Source organism: Poecilia formosa, unplaced genomic scaffold, assembly GCF_000485575.1.
Source record: "Poecilia formosa unplaced genomic scaffold, Poecilia_formosa-5.1.2 Scaffold3, whole genome shotgun sequence".
NCBI lineage: Eukaryota > Metazoa > Chordata > Actinopteri > Cyprinodontiformes > Poeciliidae > Poecilia > Poecilia formosa.
Genome location: NW_006799942.1, coordinates 323,976 through 343,753, shown reverse-complemented (window position 1 = coordinate 343,753; position 19,778 = coordinate 323,976). Strand labels below are relative to the sequence as shown.

Below are 19,778 nucleotides of genomic sequence, written 5' to 3'. Positions count from 1 at the left end.
GTCAAATGCAACATTAATTTAGCTTCCACTTTAACCAAACAAACGAGACCGGGGGATTAAGGAGGCGAAACATCCCTCTAGCGGCCAGCAGCTCCAGCGGTTGGGTGTAGCTCCACGGAGAAGAAGAGGCTGTGCTCGGATTAGGGGGTTGGGCTGCCTTTGCTTGACGGAAAACCCGCTGCCAGACATCCAGCTTGTCCTCGGCGGCGCAGTGTTGCTTTCCCGCAGCATCAGCAGCAGCGACACCGCAGCGCGGCTTCACCTGCTCCCCAGAGCTCCATCCCCTGGTCCGCACTCAGCGCTGCCGCAGACCAGAGCAGGCGGACGGACAAGGACGAACAGCTGGAAGTGAGTGGCATCACTTTTCTTTGCTAAAACGGCGGTGAGAGAATGTATAGTCTGTTTTTCCTCCAAAACCACAATCGTGCGTAAAATGTCTATGTTTTTGCATATTATCGCAAACCAGGCAGAATAATTTCTGCCTGTAAACAAATCCACAAACTGACAATATATCTGTTACTTCTGAACTTATTTCTCTGTGTTTGTTCCGGGGAGCATGAGACGTACTGTTTTTGGTTTTCAGGAGCAGCTCTTGAGGGAAATAAAGGGATACAGCAAAGCTGACGATGGTGAAACTGGGGAGTAATCTTCAGGACAAAGGGGCCAAAGCTGTGAGTGTTGAGGACGGCTTTCAGAATGTGCCCCTCATCACTCCTCTGGATGTTGGCAGCCTCCAGAGCCAAGCACCTGACAAGGTGAGACACGTACAGCCCACCAGCTCTGTGGGTTTTATCTGTGTTTGTGTATGAGGGACAGCAGAGCCGGCCTGAGGTACACGCAAACTTGGTGACATCTATGGAACCTCAGGAAAGATGCAAGTTGATGTTTACAAATAAAGTAGCTGAAACAAATAAAGCAAAAACACTGTCAGTAGAGGAGATGCTGTGGAGTTTTTCCCAATAACTTCAAAGAAAGAAAAAAAAAATCAGTCTTATTCTTCACAGAGGTGTTAAATCTGACTAAAAAAAGGAATAAAATTCTCTTAAGTTATGCACTGAAGCATATGTTCAGTGTCCCTATATGTTGTGATTTGAGTCAGCTACATGATCTTGGTTGATACATTTAAGAATGAATAGAAAGTAATTTGAGTTTTTACTTTTGTTGCATTCAACAAAGGGGGCAACACTTACAGATCAGAGCCAATCAGGAGATAATTGTCCAATTCTGACTATTATTCTGACATTTGCCTGGACATTTTCCCCCACATCATCTACCCTCTATTAATCAGCTGGTTGTCTGTACTTTGCTTTGTACCAGGAGTCTAAACCTTTGGCTAGAGAAACAAGGCGTGGAATCTGTTGAACCTTTAAATTACTGGATCTGATTTTACCCAGTCACTAACATTTGGGGTTGATGTATGCAGTGTGCCAGCTCAATTGTTAGGAAAGATATGCTATAAAGCTTAGCAGAAATTGAGTGTGAAAAGAATTTGTTTTATGACACCCTTTGTTTAAAAAGTATTTATGGAAATAACCATAATCTACAAATGATTTGTGCTCATTAACTGCAAGTACTATTATTTTTTTATCTGATTCTAATTGGATTTATTTTCGCTATTCATATTACCTACATATATGTGATTAAAACAGAATGAAGAAACACTGATTTGGACAGCTGCAGAAAGTCTGCACATGATTCCTAAAAAATATATTTTCAATATTAACAACCACTTCCTCCATTTATTGTCAGCTAAAGGTTCTCCTGTACCTTCGGCCAACAAGAAAAGCTGACAAACCAGATAATTTGCCAGGAAAACCTTGTCCACCTTGTTTGATTAGAAAAAGATCAGTGACTGGAACCAAATATGACTAACGTTAAGACACATGAACATATACAGTCAGCTAATTTAAAGTCAATTATACTGGAAAAAAAATATGTTGACAAATTTATTAAGCCAATATCATATCTTACCCATTAATGTTATTTATTTTTTAAGAAAACTCAAGAAAAAATATAACATAGTGAACGCCATTGGCTGACACGTTTTTATAGCAAAAATGTTGGAGTTTCATTATGCACTTAACAGGAAAAGGAAAAAAAAAATTCAGACCTCAAAAAGGGTGGGAAAACAAAATACAGCCAATAAAAGGATGGTTTCAAACTCTGAGGTAGCTCAACAGGAAGTGGACCTCCAAATGACATTCTGCATGGGACCTCTTTTTATTTGGGCCGGCCCAATTTGAGTGTTTATGTCAGGGAAAGCTTTATTGGATGTGCATCTGTCTGTCTGTTTCTGTTGCCATTTAAGTCGATGTTGTTGATCCATGCCATCCTGAAACCCTCTTAACTAGAATAACCCCATCCTCCAAAGTACTTACACACACACTAACACACACGCCTATGATGTTTGATTCATTCACACATTCATTCATCTCAGCTGTCTCCCGGCTGTGTCCTTTGTTTTCCAGCTGAGATTAGGAGACAGATTTGGTGCCAGACAGCTTGTCATTTATCATCCTGACATGCCATAGTAACTCCGCCGCCGCTCGTTAATCCAGTCACCATGGCGGTGGAGCAGAGCCGATTGGTGCATCTATCTGCGGGTTGGGACAGAGAACTGTGCTGATTGCACATTATGGAAATGAATGGAACCAGGCAATAGGCAAGCTCATTATCACTTTCAGCACATTTGGAGGCTTTATGTATGAAATGTGTTCCATGCAGCAATCACAGCTCCTTTAATTCATTTTTCCTATATTTTTACCTTTGTGTACTCATCAATTTATTCAAGATAATTTTTTTCCAACTTGAGAAACTTTGGAAGCCTTGAGGTTGTTTGCACTCCTGAGTCAACACAGCATCTTCTCTTCATTATCTTCAGAATGTGAAGTCATCCGCAGCCGGGTGGCTTTAAATAGGAAAAAGCACTGGCATCAGATAAAAAAATATGACATATTTGTCTGTTACCCATTTTGCAGGTTTTTTGTTGCTTTAATGCGAGTTCATTCAGTGGGCAGTTGGTGTTTCCTGCTTGTAGCTTGGAATAGGGAGTCAATTTTATGTGCTTTGTGTTGGACTTCACTGCAGATTTTTAGATGGTTTCCTATATTTTGATTGGTCGTTGCTGGGGCAGCAGAGGAGGGACTTGCCCAAAGTGTCATTCATGCAGAACCTCCATTAGTGAGCGTACAGACAACAGCTAGTTTAATTTGTGTTAAGACACATTTATCAGAATAATACTTTTCAGTCTTCTTTGGTGCAGGTCTTAGATAATGGCTATGTAATTTCAAATTCTTACCAATAAAGTGATTTAAATTTTATGCTGCAAAGGTATGCAAAATTCTAAATATTGAAATAACTGATTCCTGTAGAGAAAACAAACACAATTTATTTCTCATTGTGTTATGTACCTTTCTTAGCCATGAAATTATGAACTCAAAGTCAGTTTCAACTAAATCTTGCTTTTGCAGACCAAAAACCGGTCACCCTTCAAGACAATGGGCTCAGTTTTTCAGTGTTTATTGATTTTTAATTATTATTATTTTTTTACTTTTAGGTTGTTCGTTGGTTGTTGTGACCCTTTTATTGACTAGAAAACATGTTGAGGTGTAAATAAATCTGTGTCGTCAGCATAACAATATAATGAGTGATCCAAAGGAAACATGGATAGTTTGATGGACAAACACAAGCTTATTTAAAAAAAAAAAAAAGAAAATAGTAACAACTGTAGATGTTGACATAGATATCAATAGCATTGTTCTCATCAACATTTGAAAATAATCTAATGTTTTGCTCTTTTTTCAAAATTATTGTTTTTTTTATATTTGTCTAAATTTTAAATATTACGTAAATAACAAAATCAGACGCAAAACAGAATATATTTTGATGTAAGTTAGTTATTTCGCTAAAAAATAATGCTGGATTATTATAATAAACTGTGTGCTTGAGTAACGGGTTTTATGTGCTTGCATCATTTCTACTGATCTGTAACAGCACACACACAAAGAAATGCGTAACAAAGAGAATATAAAAAAAAACAATTTCTACTGAGATCTCTTTGCAGAAAAAGAAGCTCTAAAACCATTTTACATGCAAAATTGTCAAATTTTTAATAAGCTAGACATCTGAAGATGGTTCTTGGTATTTAAGCGATTCTTTAATCTAACACAATCATACAGCTGCTGTTACAGCATGCATAAAGTCACTGCACGGTCTGAACCCACATTTATTCTGCTTATGGAGCCACCGTCTCTTTCCATTTCATAAACCTGTTAAATGACTTGTCCTTCAATGCTCTTACACACTTGCATTTTTACTCACAACAACAATTGCTCGCTTCCAGCAGTGTGCATGTCGGGTGCAGCCTTGTGGACACATGCAAGCGAGTGTGTGAATTGCATGTCGATCATGTCTGCAGCGACCAGTTTGTAAATGGACATCAGTCAAGCTGTCACTCATTTCCCGCTGATTAAATTGGTCCCAGCAGAACCAAGAGCAGCGAAACTGCAGCCAAAGCAGCCATCAGAACCTCAATATGCTCTATAGAAATATTCATGTTGTTTTACTGCATTTTTTTTTCTTTTAAAGATTGCACTTGTTTCCTCCTTGTGAATAAAGTTGCTGACAGATGATGCAGATATTGCATGCCATTTCCCTGCCTCACAGTAAGAAAGCTGCTGGTCCAGACTCTGCATGCTGGTGCATGTTTGTCCTTGCACTTGCATAGGACACAATGAGAGTTGGAAAGATTATTTGCCTTTAAGTTTCTTATATGTCAGCAACCTTAATTGTTAGAATTTGTGCTGCTGGCAGGGAGAGCATGGATGCGATTCAAGGCAACAATGAATTAAATCTGTAGCTATACAAATAATACAGAATGATGACTGAGGTAAGGAGGAATACAAGCAACAACACCCCCCATAATTTATTTGTTCATGACATGGACCTGGATTCAAGGCCTTCCATAAAGTCACAGCTTAAGAGACACAAAATAAGTTTTGTTAGGATTCTTCTGCAATTTAATGTGCTGAATTAAATGTCAGAAACGGTTTACTTCTTTTTGTTTTTTGATAGGTTTGTTACACTTAAATGTTTCAACTCATTAAACTAATTTTACTGCCAGACAAACAGCCTGAGAAAATACGCAATGCAGTTTTCAAACAATGACTTTAATTTTCTAAGTAGAAAAACATCCAAACCAACCTAAGCCAGTAAGAAAAAGTAATTGCACCTTAAACAAAGTGACTGGCTTTCTCACCGTTGGCTGGAACAAATTTTTGCGAATGTTACATTACTAAAGAGAAATCTTGGCCCTCTCTTCTTTTCAGAATCCTTTTATTTCAGCCACATTGGAGGTATTTTAAAGATGTACAGCTTTTATTTAGGTCATACTACAGTATTTCAATTGGATTCAAGTTTGGTCTTTTTAGGGTTCTTCAGACCATTCTTGTTATTCATTAACCATGTGAGCTTGAGAATAAAGTCACAAGCTAAAGATCAGAAAATCTCCATTAGGATTCATGGTTCTATCAGTTACAACAAGCTGCTGAGATCCTGATCAGATCATCCAGATCGTCCCACCACTATATCCAAATGAAGGATTGATGTTCTGATGCAACATCTTCCAAAAAGACTCTTTTGCCTCTTCAGTCCTCAAAATATTTTCTCAGAAGTGTAAAACATTGAGATGTTCTCGTCTCTTACAGCTTTAAACCATATAGATGATTTTGTTTTATATGTGCTTCATTCATTTTACTGTGCCTTAGTAAAGTAGAAAAGTCTGTTAGTACATTTTGTTTTGTTTTAGTTGACTAAATTAATGTGATGGAGTATTTTGGCTTTTTATGCTAACCTCTCAAAGCTTGAACATCAAAGTCACAGCAAACACTGAAAAATTCAGTGAACACATTTCTCTGTTCAGAAAAAATATGCATTTTCTGCTCTCTTTCACGCTTTTCTCATGACAACTGTTTTTTTTTAAACAAATCCTACATTCACCCTTATTATGCTTGATTTTTTCTTAAGGAGAATAAAAATATCTAACTCTTCCAGTGTTAAGTGCTTTCCAGCTGTACTTGCTAAAAAAGCTGTGTGCTGCTCAGCAGGTTATGCACATGTTTTGGAACAAAGCTGCTAGAGATAACACTGAAGCTGTGACAGAAACCTGGAGCAATAAACTAAGCAGACTGTGAAATAATAATTAGAAACATGTTTTAGCACTTCATACAGCCAAAAGGAGGACGCTTAATAATTTTTGGAATTGCTTTTCAGTGTTATTTTGGTGTTATATTCTTAATTTATTTTGACCTTAAACATAAAAAATTGGAATGTGCTCCTAAAAGTAAATCTTTGGAATACAAATCTCAGTATTGCTGAATTCAAAGCAGTTTTTTGGACATAATTTAGAAAAAAAAACAAATTGATTGTTTATCTACTTATCTGAGACTGTTGTTTTAAATCTGCCCTCCAAAGTTTACAGGGATGATTTCTGGTTCACATGATCAGTCCTGGACCTCATGTCACCCATTTGGTTCTGAGCAGCTTTACAGACACACACACGCACACACACACACGCACTGCCTGTGAAGGACTGCGTTGTAGCTGTGGTTATGTTTTCTCATGGTCACTCTGTTCTGTGTTTACGGTGTGTAACCCAGCTGAGCTGCTTTAAAAGCTGCTCCTACTCCAGGTTTGTGCTGCACTTTTATCCTAGCTGTGCACTTAGAGACTGATTAATTCCTCTGATATTGGGAGAAGGCAAACTGCTGCTTTTATTTTCCAGATCAAAAAGGCGCACCGGGAGAAGCTAGCAGCTCTTCAGGAAGTATCCCTGAGCATTATTAGTCAGATTTAAAAATGTAGAAAACATTTTACATTTATTTCCAAAGCTAAAAAGATGTATAAAAAACCTTTAAAATGAATTAACCTGGAGATGTTCTTCCCCCTGCATTTCAATCCTCAGTGTAATGTGATGGACAAAAATAAGAGTCCTTACCCTATCCTGTTTGTTGAATTATTTTTAATTATTTTTCAGAAGTAATAATTTAAAGCCATTTCTTGATATTTAAAAATCAATCAACACATGATTGCAAATCCAACATGAGTTTATTTCCCTTCGTGTGGAAATACATGTACGATTATGAGATCAGGCCTTCTTGTCCGTATTTGCTCTGAAACATGACATGTTAATATTTACGTTCTGAGCTCCTACCAAAGACAAGCAACAACACCAACGTCTGTTTGTAGTTCTAATCAAATAAATATGACAACATGAAAAGAGCGGCTGATTAAACATTAATCATCTTTGATTAAAATATCACTTGATCCTCTTGGAACTTGTTTTGCAGTGCTTCAACAAAGAGGGATTCCATTTTTTCTTATTTATAAAACATGTTGTTTATACCTTTATTCATAAGGAAACAAAAGAATTCAAGATGCCAAGAAAAAAATAAAAATAAAAAGCTTGTCTGCAGCTGTCTTCCACACTGAACCTTGCCAAAAACCTACACTCCCACAGCTTGCTCTCCAGGGATTACAGATAAAACAGAAATCACTGCTGCAGCAGTTCTGAGGAATAACACACTGGAAAAACACACAGAAAGAGGAATTCTGACGGATTTCCTGCAGGAAAGATCAAAACTGAAATAAACATAAAGAGTTTTCTTACAAATGAAAATTGTAATTGTAAATTTGTGCATTTATGTTTTGTGATACCAAGATTCTTGCATGTTTTTGGTGTAAATCATGCTTTTCTAAAACAAATTGAAATGCATCTCCATTTCTTACAGAAAAACATTTAAAGGTCACATGCTTTCAAGGTTTTTAAAATAAACATTACTCATGAAAATTAGATTCTCCAAGGCTGAAGTGTTGCTTGGAGAATCATTAGCCTACCTTTTCTTCATGTTGGACTGTTGGTCTTGCTGGCAGAAAAAAAAAAAAAAGAGCAGATAGTCTGCAGCCATGCAAGAGATGAAAAGACAGGTAGGACAATGATCTGTAACGCAGCCAGGGTAAGGCAGCAACATCAAAAAGGTGCAGCACGGGAAAATGAGAAGGGAAACATTGTGGTGATTGTTGTTTGTCAGATATACATAGCATTATTGAGCCAGGAAAGTGTGTAAAAATATCAGAAAAAAATAACTGAATTCCTAATATTGCTTTCTTGTTTTGAATCTTCACATCTTGACACACCTGATAAATAAGGAACTGCATGTCTTCATTAATGAGGGTAAGATAAACCTTATTTTGCCCTGATGTTGTCCACTATCATGGACGAGAGCCACCTTAGATCCTGTCTTTTTTTTTCTAAAAATACCCTGCTTTCGTATTTGTGGGCTAGCTTTTCAGGCATTAGTTCGTGTTTCAGAAGGACCTATTTTAGGATGAGATTAATGGTTGCAAATTAAAGGTTGCGTTTGGGTGGATTTAACTTCTGTTTAGGAACCAGCTCCAGTATTTCTCTCAAACTGCAGGAATTCTATGATTCTTGGAAACTGTGTCTTAAATCAAGACACATGTAGATGAAAAAGAAGTAAAGAAGTATGGAGAAGTAAAGAGACCATAAAGAGCAAATCCTACAGGAGTAATGATACAAGCTAGAGCAAAAAAGAACTAAAATAAAGATATATCTAGGAGGCAAAACATGGGGAGTAGAACTAAAAAGGTGCAGATACATTTAATATTTCAAGTTATGTGGCAGTGTAGTTATTGTACACATAACTACACTGTGTAGTTATGTGTACAATAACTACACTGGTAATCTTTTATCTGTGTAGAGATAAAAGATTCTAGAGATTCTTTTATCTCTAGAATCAAATTGAATGTTTTTCTGCAATAAAAACTTAAGTTGAACTTTGGCTCCCTTTGGTACTTGTTCAGTTTAGGCATTGAATACTTTAAATGAACAGCTATAATAAGTCATCTGTAATAACTAACTATAGCTGGATAAAGTTGAAGGACTTCAGGAAAGCTTTACTGGAGAATAAGTGTTTTCATTTATATCTCTAAAAGAAAAAAAACGTCTTTAACAACATGCTGTTCTACTCAGGAATCTACATTCAGAGTTTTATAACTCCAGCGTTATGCCACACCTCATAACTGCTATTTTTACATAATACTTTACCTTTTTTCCCATAAAAAGGCATAATAAAGATTTTTAAAATGTATTTTAATTGAAGAAGAACAACTAATTCAGAGTTAGTTGGTCTCAAAGGGTTATTTTTACTTTCAGCCTCAAACATCTAGCGGGCAAGGTGAGTAAATCGTCTATGTAGTGTAGTAATATTTTTATCTAATAAAATCCAAACAAATGTAATGAAACGTTTGAGATTTACTACACCATTACTTCATCAAAAAAATCATAAACAAGCTTTGAAGAGAACCAGACAACTCCAATAAAGGCATGGTAGTATCAAGTTATGCCAAGACTTTTCATAAAATATGTTTCAAAACTACTACAGTTTTATAGTCATATGATAAGTAGAGTTTGAAGCCCTTCATTTGGATGAGAAGTATTTGTTCAAATGCCATGCTACCGTAGATGTAAGAATATTTACAATATCCCATCAGTAGTGTAGCTAAATGTATCTATATCTCTATAAACAGCGAAAGCTAAACCCACAACATACATGTGCTCAGGAATGACCAAATGCAATTAATAATTTTAAATATGTCTTTTGACTTTGTACGCTGAAAAAAGCTTGTGTTCATGAATTGTTGGTTTTCAGAACAAAGTGGGACCTTTCTAATCAGAGATGGTGGTGCTGGTGGCTAAAGACGCGTGAAAATGAGCTAAAGTTGATTGATAGCCACTTCACTGGGTAATAAGAAACAAAGGAGTGAGACGTGGAGGTGGGGAAAATGTAATGAAACAACATAAACCCCATTGTGTTTGAAACCTGGAAGCTCTGAGCATTTTGTTGTGAAATGACTTCAAGAATGAGAAAGTTGTGATAAAAAATTAGACACTAAAAATGGCAAGCAAGGCATTTGTGCTGCTACACCGACAGCCGCGGGGCTTCTGCGCCTCGGGAGTCCGACGAAACGCGCCACATTCACCTACTGCAGCTTTCAGCTTTCAGATAACAGCATTGTGGAGCAAAACGAAAGCTTTGTTGTTGAGATAGTGGAGTCGGTTTGTGTGCACAGCAGTTTCTGGCTTTGTCTCAAAGTGACAGTGAGCCGCTTAGCAGCAGCACAATCAGCCACAAGGACACTGAGACATTGGCCTTGTTTTTCTTTTTTCCTCCACCCCATTTTCCTTTGCTGTGTTCAACATCTCTTACCCTGAATCTTGGGGATTACTATCCAGGGATTGCAAAACAGCAGCTTAAACACTGTGTCCATTTCAGGATCGCAGTGGTGAATTTCCATCATCTATAATAATGAGGTTAATTATTGATGAATGTTCCCTGATGTCACATTTCAGTCCTTTCAGTAAATGAACGAACACACAAGACAAAGAATAATGCACACATACTCATACTTAAGGGCAAAATTAGAAAGACAAGTCATATTTTATAAGTGTGGACAGAAGTCATAGTGCAAACTTTATGCAGAAAGAGTGCAGACCAGGATTTGAACCCATGACCTTCAGCAGTTCATGGCTTATAGTTGACTCACACTGTTTACTGTTAACTTGTTGTGTTTCCTCCAAAGTCAAATGTTTGTGCTGCAGTGATCATATTTAATCCATGTTTTTAAGGTGTTGATTTCTAATAGCAACATTTCTGAGATATGAGGTGGTGTCACTGTATGAAAAGTTTGAGAAAAATTATGTTTGTGTTTAAATTTCCTGTTTTGTTTTTTCTTCAGGTGGTGGTGAAAACTCGGACAGAGTACCAGACAGAGAAGAAACGGCTGAAGGTTCCCAAGGTGGAGGAGTTTACTATCAGCTTCACCGATGGGGTTTCAGAGAGACTCAAGGTAATAATAAACATTCAGTTTTATTGTTCTTAAACCTTTGGGATTACAAAAAAATACATAGTGTGTTGTTTTCTCCTACAGCAATCAAACTTTAATAACTGAAATAACTAATAAATAATTAATTGCAGGTCTTTAAGTTACAGATTAAACTATGAAGGTCTATGTGCAGATGTTTCACTCAACCAGCTGCAGCCAGGTGTCTTTAGGCCAGTCTGATTTTGTTAAATTTGAAATGCAAACTCTTCAAAGAACAGCATTTTTATTCCAACCGAGGAAGAATAATTTATTTACCAAGAGTTCACTATCTGCTATTATAAATTAGATGCGACTGTCTTAACATTACAAGTTGACTGTGAAGATTATGGCATGAAAATGAGTGGGTTTGTTTTATACATGGTTTCTTTTTTCATGTCACTGTCATGTCACCTAATGTCGACTGTAATAATGAGGTTAATCTTTGATAAATGTTCCCAGATGGCACTTCACTGTGAATCTATCCTCCCAAGCATGGCTGTCCTGATTCCTGGTGAAATTGTTAAAACATTTTAACCCATTTTAGTTGTAGACACCCCTAAGAATGTTCTGGTTATCGTAGGAAACTTTGCGTTTTAGGTAGAAATAAAAAGTTTTGAAGGAAAGAAGCTTTCAAAGCAGACCCTGCTGCACCTTATGGTCTTGTACTTGCATCTTGAGGGCAATAAGGTTAGATATTTATTAGGTTGGTGCATCAAATTATGCTACATTGAAAGAGTGGGTGAAGTGTGACACTATGGTGTCGTAGCCCAGGAGAGAGATATTGTCTTGAGTGGGGAAAGGAACAGTCATGTCATTGTGCTTACTGATGAGTTGATGTTTAATATATCAAGTGTGTATAGAAACGGACTGAACACACAGCCTTGTGGTGCTCCGGTGCTGGTGGTGACAGCTGTACAGAGGAAATTGTGCTTGAGATCATTGAACCAGGTGTGGATGTTGAAGTGATTCAGATTCTGATGCAGCTGAATGTATTAACGCGTCATATCAAAAAAAAAAAAAGTTAGCACAAATACACACTTCTGTCTTGGTTTCTCTGTACTTATGTGTTTTGCAAATCATATTTTTATCTCTGTTTTACATCTCAGTGGAAAAGAGTAACACATGTAACTCCAGCACTCTGTGTGTGTGTGTGTGTGTGTGCGTGTGTGTGTGTGTGTGTGTGTGGTGTGTGTGAATCACACAGTCACTGTTCCACACCGTCTGCATGACCCAAAACACTGTCTGTTAGGTCTTTCTGTCGTCATGGGAGACCAGAGATCTCATGTTGTCATGGCAGCAAAAAAAAAAAACCTCCCTCCATGGCAACCCCGACAGAGAGCAAAGGAGGAATAGTGTGTGAACAGAAATGTGCAAATGTGTAAATGAAAAGTGTAACTCTCATCTGAAAGGTGCCTGTTAAAGACAGAGGGGGAACAATTAGAAAGAGGGCATAAGATATGTAGAATGTGGAGGGAAAATTAGGCCTTTTATAAAGATAATATAATTATCTTTGTCTAGTTATGTTAGATTTAAAAAAAAAATGTATTTTTACTAAAAACTGCCTTTCAGAAAATAAAGGTATGACCACGTTTGAGAAGCCTAGTATGATGTGAGGCGTTGGCATGACTCCTTAGAGAGCCGTTTATCTTTTAGAAACATTGTAAATACTCCATCTGTTTTACTGTTATTGGCCTCAGAGCTATAAGAACAATAATATAAAAACACCAACTCTGAAATAACAGCAGCAGAGCTGCATTACAAAGTAATTTTGGTCATAAGTCACTGAAGATTACAATGTGTGACTTCCATGGATCCATTGGACTGGTTGCTATATATTTTGACTTATCTTGTTGTGATGAATGGAGTTTGAATCGACCTTTTCAGGGCAAACCTTTTTTTCCCAAACTGTGCTTTTAAACCTGCAAACAGCAGTAAATCTAAAAATACCCTAAACCGTTTTTTGTAGACTTGTGGATACAGCATATTTGTGGTTTTAATAAAGAAGGGACTGATTTGAAGTAGGAAGCATAGCAAGAAATATGAAACATCCTTTTTAGGACGGACGGGGTGGACCATAGACTCCTGGTAGAAACATTTTTTGGCCTGTTTTTTAAGTTTATTCTGTTTTGGATAAACTTCCAGTGGAATGTAGCCTAATTCCAACGGTGGATTAGGCCATCTTCTCTGCCTTGTCGCACCACATCCGGTTTTGTTTGGCAAAAATACATTTCAGTCTCTGTGATTTTGTGCGATGTCTCTTAGTTTTTGTTTGCTGAGCTGAACAGTTTGCTTCGCTTGACAGACGGAGCTGATTCTGCAGGCACAGAAACATCCACAAACGTAGTTCACAGAGCGACGCGCGCCCTTCTGTGCAGAGCAAACATTTCCAGTCGAAATGCTTGCATGCACATCTTCTCTCTCTTCAAAGTCTTGCAGATTGTGTTGATGGATGAAGAGCTCAGATTGTGAAATGCTCTTTAATCTGCCCCCCCTCTCCGCCTTGTCTCCCAACACTTCACCCGACTCCTGTGTCTGTCTTTTCACTTCATATGTATCTCTGCTGGCAGGACAGCTTCCTGTTTTAATCTTTTTCTGTTTAATTCCCCACTGGAACTGTTACAGTACACTTTTACTTATAAATGATACGTCATTTTTGATGACCTTAACCACTAACTATAGCACAATCTTCCATGGCAACCTTTAAACCTCTAAAAAATTGGTGTCAAAATATAGTAGGAAAGCCATCCAACTTTCTTCTCATCCATTTCCCCAGATCCATTCATCCCCAGTTCCTGTTTTTCACAGTAAAACTTCTCCTTATAGCAAGCTGAGCTGTCATTGCTTAGAGTCCTTACTCTCCTCCTTTTCATGATCCATAAGGGAGGACAGTCTCCTTCATTCGTCCCTTGCCGTCTGTCTCTGCTCCTCTCTTCCTCTCTGTCCCTCTTGATACTCCCAGCAGGTAGAAGCTGCTGGAAGCTTCTTTTCTTTTCTCTCTAGGTATTTTTTGTTCCATATAAAGCTTTAGAGGAAACAATTTCCCACCTTTTTAAGAATCAGACATTTAAATTGAAAGCTTCTGAATTTCCTGGCGATCGGATCAAACCGAACTTTGAGAGATTCTTGCTAGATGGCAGTCTTTCTGAAAGACTATAATGACTGAACAGGTTTTACACGGTTCAAAGCAGATATTTACACAAAGACTGCATATTTCTCACTCTCTAACAATATACATTTATTATTTCAGGTCAGTTTGGATTGACAAAAATATTTCTGTTTGCTAAATACAGAATAATGAGGTTGTCGATTTGTTAACATACTCTAAGAGTACTATGTCTTTAAATCTTTTGGGAAAGTGAAGATAATGATCCCGTGGCTTTGCAAATGTTGAATTTCATTACATTTAATTTATTTCTTCTTTAATTTTTTTCTACATTTATTTAAAAGAAACTCATCAGACGCAGCTTCCTTGTGTGATATCATTATAGAAAACTAATAAAATCAGAAAATATATAAGAGAGGTATTAATGATCCTCTACAAGTGTAGTTCATCCTTGGATATAGTTTTCACACGCCTGCAGGTGCCTCATTCATCTCTTAAAACAATCACTTGGAAGGCATGTGGATGTTCAGGTTCTGCATGTGGTGGGATGCAAGATGTTCACATCAACCAGAAAACAAAAGCTAATGACTTGTGAAGCTGCTAAGAGTGTCATCATCCACAGCGAAGTAAGTAGCATTATTTGAAAAACAATCTTAAAATCAAATAACAGTTTGTAAATGCACTGAGGAACAAATTCATTTATTTTTTGGAAACATGTCCTATATTCTGAATAAACTAAATTTAAAGTATTTAGCAATAATGGCCATCAATGGAGGACAATATGTGAAGTTAATGGACTTCACAAAATAAATAGTATCATGAGCAAAAATATATTATGAGACAGATGAACAAGAAAGTCCATGTTAGTTTGATTTATTGTCATTGAGAAAAAAAAGATGTTTCTTTCATGTAAGGTGTATGTAAATATATGGCTTCGACAGAGTAATCAACAGCCTCTGTGGCTGACAGTTTACAGGACAATATGACAAAACCACAGTTCATGTATTTAACTAAAAATCCTATTTTAACACGAGAAACAATTTGCTACTTGATTAATAATATAACATCCATGCACACTGCCTTATATCTCAGATTAAAGTCATTAGTCGTAGTTATTTTATATTATAACAGTTTTACAACTACATGAAATTTGCAGTTTGTCAATTAGAAAATTACATGAGTAATAGAAATAACACTCAATGAGTACAAAGGAGGAAAGAGCTAAATTTAATCTAATCTGGATTTTGAGTGGAAATTATAAGCCAGCCTGACCTGAATCCTTTGTTGTTGTTTTTTTCCATCATTGAGCCAACTTAAGCATTTTCTGGCCATATTCTCAGCTCCTGCAGTCTGTGGTTGAGAAAATATTCAGCTATTTTTTTTAAAGCCCTATTACACACTGTAACACACTAACAAATACATGCAACCCTGAAACTAAACATCCTACATCAAAAGATTAAATAGCAAAATGCTCCTTTGTGGAATATTTGATTGGAATTCACCTCCCAACCTTTGCTGTTTTTTTTTTCCAGACCGCTGACTTTCCCCCGAAGCAAAACCATAAAATTGTGTTTCCGAAGCAGGAAAGCAGCACAGGGTCGGTGCTGCAGGGCAGGGTTTAAAAGATGCAATTGTGGAGGTTTTGTGAAAGGCAGATTATATTTATACTTTACTTCCATTTCTTTTAACTGTGACCAAAATTCACCATATCTGCACACAAACATATATGTGTCTTTCTTAACCTCTAAACTCTGTTCACACCTTAATTTTAAATCCCACTTCTTATGGAGTCTTGGCTTTGGGCCCCAGAAATGGGGCCCAAATGAAAATATTTGTTGCAGAAATTAACCTTACAAAGTGAGAAGTGCTTAAACGCACACACTTGAAATTCATACAAGAATTTACACATTCACACTTCATTTTAAATCCCTGTACACCTTCACTACCAAATCAGACACTCTGGACACCAGCAGAAGTTAGAGAAGCTTTGCAAGTAGCAGAGACGGCGGTCTTTCAAAACAATTATCCCATTATTACCTTCACTTTTACCTTCAGATAAAAGCTTTTCTGCAGGCTGCCGCCTCCACAAAAGGCCTTCTCTGTTCATCAGGTTGAAGGTAATTACCACTGTAGGTTGGAAACCGTACACATTTTCCAGTTCCACGTATCGCGCCTGCCTGCTCTCTGTGGATGACTAACAGTGCACTGATTATAGGGAGTGTTCAAAGCCTTCATTGGATTTCAAACACCCACACTGATGCACACATGCGTACTCTCAAATGAACAATAGAGGAAAACAACACCACTAGTATTACTAGCATGCAAATTGTTCAAGCAGAAACTGAACTTAAGGGGACGTTTAAGAACTTCTGAGGATAAGAATAGCTTTCTGTTGGTTACGTAAGAGAAACATTGTACTTCAAACAACTGAACTTATATGTTAAAAAGCACATATATCGTATTTATTTTACTGAATCTGTATAAGATATAATCCAGAATTTTCTCCAGCAGATACCTAAATGAGAAAAAGATCTCTGAATATTTGAAATGATGAATTTCCTTAACAATTTGGACAAATGTATTTATTGCATCTTATTCTTTTAGAATTGAACATAACAGGAGGCAAGACAAGAATGAAGGGAAACAAAATCTGAACTGTTTTGTAGATTGAGGGTCTAATTTACAAGTGAAGGACTTGGATTCATGGATAAGTGAGGATATTTTACCGATACCGAAGCCAGAAAGTGTGGAAGAAGAAAGTGGAAATAGCGGTAACATTGGTTACAATGGTTGTGATGAAACGAGGAGACAGTTTCAGTTGAAAATGTTTTCAATTTTTGAGGTGCAAAAGTTTATACATCTGTTGCAGAGGGCAGTGGAATACATAAAGAGAAACGGTGGAAAGGAGCTGAATAATCTTACTAAGTCTGGAGATTATGGTATGTGAATTTCCTTCAACAGACTGGATGAAGGAATCGTGATAAACAGATTTTGTACTTATAATCAGTTTTTTTGTATTTCAACAGGTTCAAATTATAATTACAAATATTTTCAGAGCAAAACATCTTAGGAACATCTAAAAATTGAACATTTTATTATGGTCAAGCCATGTTACACATGAAGAATTACTTCAAACATTAAGGTAGTTTTTCCTTTACAACATTGTAGTCAAACGTCACATTTGATTACCTTGATCTGTTTACTGCTGCCTGCCACTGAAAGGCGGCAGGAGGAAGGGACACCTGGGCAGTGCATTTATGGTAGCATGCAATGGATTTTATTGATGCATTGTGCTTTTCAGTTTCAATTGCTGGTATCATGCAGTAAACTAACAGTCTACCAAAAATGGATCATGCACCATGGGAGATCACATAGCTTGTAAACTGCATTGTAACTCGCAGTTGTTTTCGGTTTAAAACAGATCCACAAATCTGACATGGAGGAGTGAAAGTATGTAGGTCATTGTTGAAAGAAAGTCAGAAGAATTCATGTTTTGAAGTTTTCCACAAGCCATTTAGGAGACACAACAAACGTGTGGAGGAATGTGACCTTGTAATATAAAACCAGAAATGCACCTGTGGCCGAACATACAAAACAATATGAATGGCAGAAAATTAGCACTCTGAAAAAAATCCCATGGTGAAGCACGGTGATAGCAACGTCATGCTTTGAAGTTAGCAGGGACAGGAAGCCATTTAGAGGTGATGAGAAAATGGATTGAGCTCAATACTGGAAGAAAATCTGTTCCATACTGCATTAGTTTCATGAGTAAACTGTCAAAGCTTTATAAACCATGTTTGCCAATTTTATCCACATCATTTTTTTTCATCTAGGCAAGCTTCTGGGAAGCATATTAGAAATGTATGCATTAATCTTTAATCAACATTCAGGAGGGCAAAATGTTCCTGACTGAGAACTGCCAACAATGTAAGTGGAAACATAAAGAACATAAACATGACTTTGGTCATTCAGACTGATAAAACAAAGGAACAGAGTGAGAGGTCATGGTGCTCCCTTTCCTCTGCCTAAGTCTTTCACTTTGCTGCTCCTGTTCTGACAAGCTGAGCCATGGGAGCAATTAGGAAACGGGCTGACTGCAGAGGAACGGTCCGACCTGCCACTTCTTACTCCTCTGTTGTTTCCTCTTACTTTAACATTTGTCCTCACAATTGATCCATCTCCTGTAGGTTTGCTCCAAGCTCTGCAGACATCAAATATTTACATTTTTAGAAGAGAACTTGAGATGAGTTTTAAAGCTACAAAGCAAATATTTATAGCTGCTTCTTCATTTTCAATTTGATCATCTGTTAAAACAAAAGATTAGTCAGGAAAAGATGTTTGCTGTTGGCACATTTTACTGTATTTAACTTTGAAGGTTTCACCATTCCTCAATTTAAACTAACTGTGAAAAATATGCAGCTGGGTGTTTTTAACTGCTTACCGTATAATCTAAAAAAGTGCTAAAACTATTTAAAGAAAACTTCTGAAACATAGTCCAAGGAAAAACAAGCTTTCTGGTGAAAAGGTGTAAGCGCAACTTTAATCTCTGGGGCAAAAAGTTTCTCCATCTAACAGAAATAACTCTGTGTAGGTGTGTTGTTGCGTAATTTCCATCAGCTATTCCTTTCTGCAGTTCCATGATTCCTTAATATGTTGCATTTTTTATAACTGTTGCAATTGGTTGGTTTTGTTAAATTTGTGTACCATGTTGCAACAACCTTTGTCCAAGTCAGATTTCTCCCACTGGAGACTAAAGACAAAGAGTTGAACCTTCTAGAATTCACTGGCTGTGATTAAAAGATTATTAAAAAGATAAATCATAAATGTCTCAACATATATGCATAAGGATTATAAGTGCATCATATAGAAAACATATAATTGTGATACCATTGCTCAATACTGGGATTGCAGTATTTATAATTAACCCACATTTTCCTGGCTCTTCTCTTGTTTTCCTTCATCACAAGTTTGTCAAATGGATAATGTATAAAAATATACATCATATCTGAGCATCCAGGGTGGTCAGCGCCTGTCCAGCAGGCATAAATAATAGAAGGATGTTCATTTGTCTGGCAGTTCAAAATGTGGTGTTTTTATATTTTCAGTCTCTGATGGGTCTCATAATTTAACCACTTAACTACATTCTGAATGTGTCTCTGTCTCCAAGTAGAAATATCTGTCCCTTTTTATCACTTCTACTTTTATTTGTCATTTTTCATTCCTAAGCACTTTTCTTTCCTGAAATTATTCTGGCTCAGCTATTGGGCTGTCAGTGCTCAGTGGATTAAAGGCCGACTTTCTGAAATGGTTTTCTGAAGGTTTGCTGAAAAAGCAAATGGTGTTAGTGCCAATAGCTGCTTCAAAAATGAGCATAATAAATAATATTGAGGAAAAAAAAGAACGTTAATAACCAAAAGTGACAAGTAGATATACTGTAGTTGGTAATGACTGCTATACGCAAAGTTCAGAGTCATGGGTAGGGGAAAAAATCATAGTATGGAAATTTGCATTAAATTTATGATTTATAAGGTTCTGAATATGCATGAAAAGAGAAAATAGTTTGGACTTTCATTCATTCGCTGTGGTCAAATTGTTTTATGCACCAAAATCTCTTCTCTTTCTTCCTTTTAGCTTAAGAGTAAGTTTTTATGAACCACTTAAGATCTTAAGAGAAAAGAATGGGTTTCTTGTGGATGTTTGACCTTTAATCATTTTGCAACTGTTTGTGTGTCTT

General features: G+C 36.9%; 1 protein-coding gene across 1 annotated transcript in view; it reads left to right on the top strand.

The window, feature by feature from the left end:
• The window catches only part of nsg2 (neuronal vesicle trafficking associated 2), a 31,380-nt gene continuing 11,602 nt past the window's right edge, over positions 1-19,778 (top strand). The window contains exons 1-3 of the mRNA XM_007552914.2: positions 1-348; positions 584-755; positions 10,816-10,926. Coding sequence (XP_007552976.1) covers positions 627-755; positions 10,816-10,926 — 240 coding nt within the window. The 5' untranslated portion in view covers positions 1-348; positions 584-626. The remainder of the gene's footprint in view (positions 349-583; positions 756-10,815; positions 10,927-19,778) is intronic.